This window comes from Impatiens glandulifera, chromosome 2 (assembly GCF_907164915.1).
Source record: "Impatiens glandulifera chromosome 2, dImpGla2.1, whole genome shotgun sequence".
Classification (NCBI taxonomy): domain Eukaryota; kingdom Viridiplantae; phylum Streptophyta; class Magnoliopsida; order Ericales; family Balsaminaceae; genus Impatiens; species Impatiens glandulifera.
Window position 1 is genome coordinate 7,055,793 of NC_061863.1, and position 7,508 is coordinate 7,063,300.

The 7,508-nt window shown below is 28.4% G+C and overlaps 1 protein-coding gene across 1 annotated transcript; it reads left to right on the top strand.

Annotated features, from left to right (window-relative positions):
- The first annotated feature begins 3,595 nt into the window (after positions 1-3,595).
- On the top strand, positions 3,596-4,531 carry LOC124924248 (COP1-interactive protein 1-like). The gene has a single exon (XM_047464308.1). The coding sequence runs from the start codon at positions 3,596-3,598 to the stop codon at positions 4,529-4,531; it is 936 nt and encodes a 311-aa protein (XP_047320264.1).
- Positions 4,532-7,508: the final 2,977 nt, after the last annotated feature.

The window sequence follows — 7,508 nt, forward strand, 5'->3', positions numbered from 1 at the left end:
TTTTGATTTCATATCTTTAAAATACATCAAGTAACTCCACAACAAACAAGCTCTGGAAGTAAATATAGAATGCAAATTTATTTAAAAAAAACATGATTATTTGAACGATGTGATTAATAATTCAAGAACGTATTATTTGAGATTAAATTCACATCATTCAGAAAATCTTAACTGACTTGTCTAGTTATTTATTCTATATTCAGACTAGAAGAATAATTGAAATTTCTTTTACCAGGTTAGTTCTTTTAATTATGTCGAAAAGTTTTAACTTTATTCAATTTCTGTAAACATGGCTTCTTTCAAACTTATTTTCGATAATTTTTTTTTATTTCAAATGAATGGATAATTCTAAATATAATAAAATATTAAACACGAATAAACTTTATTATTTACAATTTTATTAACAAAATCAGACTGGTGCAGCGGTAGCGTGATGGACCCATAATTCAAATGTCCCAGGATCAAAATCTTGTTCTGATAATTATTTTTTCTTTTTAATGTTTAATTATTTTTATCTTTAATTACATTTAGTTCTCAATATTTCTAAGGTAAATCCAAGATACAATCATGGACAAATGTATTGAAAACAAAGAAAGGGGATATGTACATATTTGTTGTCAAATTTAGATTTTATAAATTAAGAGTAATGGAGCTGAAGAATGGTGTAGAAAGATTTTAAGAGATAGAAGAATCAATTGTACTGTCATGAGATGAATCAGAGAAACTTCTATTCCAAATCGAATAATTCAGAAGCTTTTTATAAACAATTTGGATTTTAAATATGAAAATTCAATATTCTTAAAAGATTTTTTTCTTAAATCCAAGATACAATCATACACATGTTATTAAACATATTTCTTTATTTATAGTACACAGTATTAATTAGTGGACAAATGGGTATTGAAAATAAAGAAAGGGGATATGTACATATTTGTTGTCAAACATGGATTTTTAAATTAAGAGGAATGAGCTCAAGAATAGTGTAGAGAGATTTTTGGGAGATAGAAGAATCAATTTTGCTGTCATGAGATGAATGAGAAAAACTTATATCCCAAATCGATGATTTCAGAAGCTTTTTATAAAAAATTTGAATTTTAAATATGAAAATTCAATATTTGTAAAAGATTTTATTAAATATTTTTCATCTATATCAATTATAGCAACATCTAATAATAAGCGGTAAGAATGATCTTGAAAAGAAGATTGGTTTACAAAAATTAATACCTTCCAAGGATTATATGATATATCTAGTCTCTTTTGTACATAAGCAATCATTAATAAAATGAGTAAAATATTTAATAATTTAAAATGTTATATATTTTTAAAAGGATTTTGCAAATTAAGAGAAATTGGAGTTCAAGAATGGTGTAGAATTTTGAGAGGTAGAAGAATCAATTTTGCTGTCATAAGATGAATATAGACACTTCTATACCAAATCAAAGAATTCCGAATTTTTATACCGTTTTGATTTTGAAGATAAAAATTCAATATTCTTAAAGATTTTATTAAATATTGTTCATTTATATCAATTCTAGTAACCTCTAATAAGTTGTGAGAATGATCTTGAAAAGAAGATTTATTTATAAAAAGTATTTTCTTATTTTAGTTTATGATTGGAATAATATGATAAAATTTGGATTAAATTCAAGGCTTTATCTGAAATTTGGTTATTTTCAAAATTTATTTTTGGTTTTGAGGTATTTAAAAATGAGTTATTTCGGTAAAAATATCAGAGCTAGTTTGATATTGAGTTATTTGGGTTAAAAAAAAATATCATAATCATAGTTATATTCTCAATCATCAAATTACTTAATTCATTTAATTTAAAATACTAAATATATTTATTTTAATTTTATAAATTTTAAATATAAATTGTCATTTTAATAATTTAATCTAAATAATAATAAAAAACCCACATTTTTATTGAATGAAATTTGATTTCATACCTTTCAAATAATTATACAACAAAGGTTGAGCCTCTGTAGTGTTCCCTAACTGTCACTAGATTATTAATTAGTAGGATAGAAGTTTTTGGTTATAAGTATCTTCGTCTGGTTTGAATCTTATTATTAAAATAATTTAGATTAGTAACAATTTTTTTTTTATCTTAAATCATAATTGTTTTGTTCGATTTATTTGTTTTATTTCTCATCACTAATATATACACTTAAAACCTACCGTCTCTTAATTTTTATATTTTTGTATGAATGAAAAATGTTAGCATGACCTACACAGTAATGACGTTCACTTTAACATTAGACGTTTTAAGTGAGAATCGAACAAAAACATATCATTTCTTATATATTATATAAAATAAATATTGAATTTTTGTTTTAAATACATTTATATTTAACTATTCAATTTTTTTTAAAGTGATTAAATATTATTTAAAGTATATAAAGAGTTTAAAATATTGAAAAGCTATTTAAAATATTTAATTTTTGATAGGGACAAAGTATTAAAAATTAGTTATAGCAATCCTCCTATAAAGTTTAAAGTATATAAAGAGCTTAAAATATTATTTGAATAAATTCTAACATCTTTTATAAATAAAGAAATGCAATGTTTAGCTGTATTTTCAATCAAACTTAGGGATTGTTTGAGTAAGTTATTTGAAAATAATTCGTAATTTGTTTGATCTTGAACTATTTATGGTTTGATTTATTTTAATATAATAATTTAAATATATAAATTTTATTTTAAAATATAAGAAATATGACTATAATAATTCAATTTTAATAATTTAAGTAAAATGATTTAAATTTAATTTAATTTTAAAATGTAATTAAAAGATTATGAAAAATATATTTTATTTAATAACTTAAATATTAAGTTTATTTATTTGAATAAAATTAAAACAAAAATCTTTAACGGTTGATTAACATCATAATCTACATGATATGACAACTTGAATTCTTACTGTTTTTCTCCATATAAATAAGTAATTAAAAAATAAAAATAATAATAAGTAAAAAATATATGTATATATAGAGTTAGTTATTTGCTTACTTACATATCATATTTCAGATTTCCCTCTCCTCTCTCTCTCATCGGAGATATAAAGTTTTCAGTTCGCAATTCGCAGGTACACATGATATTTCTACTTTTTAAACTATTTTCATTACTTGAACGAAGAATCAAATGTATGAAAAGAGACTGTTCTGAGAATAGTTTAAATATCAATTTTCTTCAGAAAATATTGAAAACTAATCTCTATTGTGGATATGAAAGAAATATAAATTAATCATTGTTGTTACATGTTTAAATGTTTAAGAAATGCTAATAGTTTGTCTCTTTTTCAAGTGGGGAAATATAGGTTTTCCTATAAACAATTTTTTATGGGATGGATCAATTTATTGGGGTATCTTTATGTTTGAATTCATATGCTTATTTCAGCTGAATTCTTTAGTATTTTGTTATACACATGTCTTTTCTTGTGCTGATTTTTATATCTCTTTTTGCAGAAATAGAAAAATAAAGTAACATACCTTTTTAAAAGCTCATAAATCAGATTACAAGAAATCAGGTGAAGAATCCAAACTAAACATTATCATATATGCTGCATTTTCTTTATGATAAGAATCATCTAAAGAAAATGAAGAACAATGAACAAGGAGATGTTTTAGTTCTTATAAAGAAGATTGAAGAGACAAAGAGCAATTCAAGATCCAAAATTGAAACCTTAATGGAACATTCCAACTGCCTTCAACTCAAGAGGAACAAAATGACTTCAAACAGCATCGAAGCTTCAAGCCTAGTAAACAACCCAAACATCCAATCCAACTCCAACACCAACACCAATACCAATACCAACACCAACGAGAGTATGATACTAGAACTGGATGCATTAAGAACAGAGAACAATCGTCTACACAATATAATATCCAAAATAGAGAAAGAGAATAGGATAACTGTGAGTCATCAAAACAACATCATAAAAAAGTTAAGCGACGAGAACAAGGAAGTGAAACAACTAGCGGAGAAGAGGATCAACGAGATAGCTGGAGAGTTACGTAAGAATTTAGAAGATCAAATCCGAATGATGAGCAGGAGAATAAAGGTGGCAGAACAACTTCATATCGAGAACAAGGAAGTCTACATGAAAACAAGAGACAAGTACTCAAAAGAGAAGACTAACATGATAATTATTGAGGACATGATGAAGGAACTCAATAAGGTGGGAGTTAAGTTCGAGAAATTCAGTGATGATATTATGAAAAGGGTTTTGACATTTTCTTGTTGGGCTGTGTTTGCGAAGGAATGGGCTAGGAAGAAAGGAATGGAGGAGAAGGAACATGAAGAAGAGATAATGGAATTAAGGTTGAAGGTGAAGGAAATGGAGAAGGTTGTGAATGAGAAGGAAGAAGAGATTGCTATGATTGGGGAGGAGAAGAAGGAGGCTATTAGACAGTTATGCGTTTGGATTGATTATCATCGAAACAATAGGAGGGGTTACTTGAAGGAAATTGTCTCAAGAAATCGTCGAAACTTCAGGATTTTGCGAATTAGGAAGGGCTCAAGTATGATGTAGAATTTTTGCAGGGATGAACGACAACGCTTCTATTTCAAAACAAATAATTCCTGAAACATTAAATAAAGCTTGGATTTTGAATTAAGAAATTTAATATTGTTCAATATTTGGTTAATCTAAACTATATTAGCAACCTCTAATAAGCTTATGAAACATGAATAAAATGTATTGTTTACAATTATATTATTAAAATTATATTATTAAAATCAGAGTGGCGCAACGGAAGTTTTGTGGGTCCATAACCTACATGTCCAAATCAAAACCTGGCTCTAATATTTTTTTTCTTTTTACAATTTTATTTAGTTCATCTTCAATTATATTTAGGTATGAATATTTTTAATCAAGGTAACTAAGATACAATCATACAAATGTTATGAAACATATTTATTGTTTATAGTATGTTCCTACAAAGTATTTTTCATACAAATGTTATGAAATATATTTCTTGTTTATAGTACGTTCCTACAAAATATTTGTTAGTAGACAAATGGGTATTGAAAACGAAGTTGAGAAGGTGTAGATTTGTGAGTTTTATAGAAAGTTTGAATTTTGAAAATAGAAATTCAATATTCTTAAAAAGTTATTAAATATGTTTCATCTAATCAATTCTAGACACCTCTGATGAGTTATGAGAAAGATCTTGAAAAAAGATTTACTTACTAAATGTATTCTTTTTCAAAGGTTATGTGATATATCTTGCATTCTTTGCCCATAAGAAATTATTAATAAAAATGACTAAAATATTTATAATTTTATATTTTAAAGATAAATAAAAGTATTTTGATATTTTACTTTATGTTTTTGAAAGATATGATTAAATAAATGATTGACAAACATAACGGTAATTTGAATTAAATTTATGTCACCTGAAATCTGTTTATTTAAAAAAAATAGTTTTAAAGTATTGAATGAGTTATTTGGGTAAAAAGCTAATTGGATAGTTATTTGATTTTTCAATAAACAAATCTCAATCACATTATATATATATATATATATATATATTCTCAATCATCAAATTACTTAATTATATAATCATGAGACGCATAAATAATTTCTCGGGGGCTAAATTAGTTATATTTATAATACAATTTTTTTTCCGATTAAATAAATATATTTATTAATTAAAACATTACAAGGATAATATAAATCGTGAAAAATACATTAATAAACACAATTACAAAGTTATTCTTGTCGATGAGTCGGTACAAAAGAAGACAATTCTATGAGACTCCATTTGTTGAAAATATTACAATATTTGTTCATTTTCAATTGTTGAAAAAAATATTTTTTTCAATATTCTATGATATCATCTTCGGTTCAACCGATCCTAAGTTATGTGATAAATTTTCAACCCTGATGACTAACAAGTTTGAAATGAGTATGATGGGAGAATTAAGTTTCTTCCTAGGTCTTCAGGTTAAACAACTCGAAGAAGGAACATTCATAAGCCAACCTAAGTACACCAAGGAGCTTCTAAAGAAATTTGGGATGGATACATGCTCCTCAGCGGCTACTCCAATGAGCTCATCGGTTAAATTGGACAAAGATGATGAGGGTCAATCGGTACACCAAATCGCTTACCGGGGCATCATCGGTTCTCTCCTATACCTGACAGCAAGTAGACCGGATATTCTATTTGCAGTCGGTGTGTGTGGAAGATTCCAAAAAAATCCAAAACAATCCCACTACACAGCCGCAAAGCGAATATTGAAATACCTAAAGGGAACACCTGATGTCGGCTTGTGGTATCCAAAGGATTCATCCTTTAACCTAACGAGCTATTCAGATGCAGACTATGCAGGTTGCAAGATTGATAGAAAAAGCACCAGCGGAACACGTCAGTTCCTAGGTGACCGGCTTGTTTCATGGCATAGCAAGAAACAAACATCAGTTGCCACATCAACCGCAGAAGCTGAATACCTGGCAGCCGAAAGTTGTTGCTCACAACTTCTTTAGATCCAACAACAACTGAAGGACTTCGGTGTCACAGCCGAAGAGTCTCCGATCTTCTGTGACAACACAAGTGCCATAGCAATCACCTACAATCCGGTTCTACACTCCAGAACCAAGCACATTGACATAAGGCACCACTTCATTCGGGAACATGTCATGCTGAAGCATATCCGGTTGGAATACGTATCAACAGATCAACAAGTAGCCGATATCTTCACCAAGCCTCTACAGGAAGCTAAGTTCTCTCAATTCAGACTTACACTCGGTTTAACCGATATTAGTCAGATCATCCCTAAGGATGCTTAAAGGAGAGACCGGTTCGGACAGACAAAACCGGTAGTTCCTCCTAAACTGTTGGACTTCAAATTTTCAAGGTATCTATGGAAGAACCGCCTGGTTTATCAGTCAGAGTAAACCGACCGGTTATTTAGTGCATGCACCAAATAACCGCTTCGGGACGAACGACTGATAATTGACCGGTTCGGAAATAGCTTATCTTAGATTATTTGAACTTCAAACAAAAGTGGAATAATTATCAGTGTTTAAATTTATCTGTTCTGAAACATTTCATTTTCAAAGTAAAATGGTCGTACCTAAAAAGACGTGAAGATCTGATATCTTTCATGGTCCAGGTCTATGACCAACATCCTAGGCTGCAGACATGCCTATTTCATGCAAAACTTTTTATCCTGTGGTTAATAGACATTATTATCTGTGATATCTGGACAATAGGTTTATCCCTCCACTAGTATATAAGTTGAACAAACCTTAAACAAAACAATCACAAGCTGCATAACTCTTCCTCTCACTAAGACAAAATGTCTCAGTTTCCTAACATCCTTAAAGTGGATTTCAACTCTGCTCAAAGCACTGAGCACTATGAGATCTTCAAGATGATCAAATCACTTGAAGATACTGGTCTTCAACATTTTCTGGATGACAAACATGTCATCTATTCTGAGTCTGTCCTGGAGTTCTTTTATAATGCCAGGGTGTTTCGTGGTACTCCACACTTTGACACTCA

Coding starts and splice junctions, on each gene's coding strand:
- LOC124924248 (XM_047464308.1), top strand. CDS start 3,596: ATGAAGAACAATGAACAAGGAGATGTTTTAGTTCTTATAAAGAAGATT.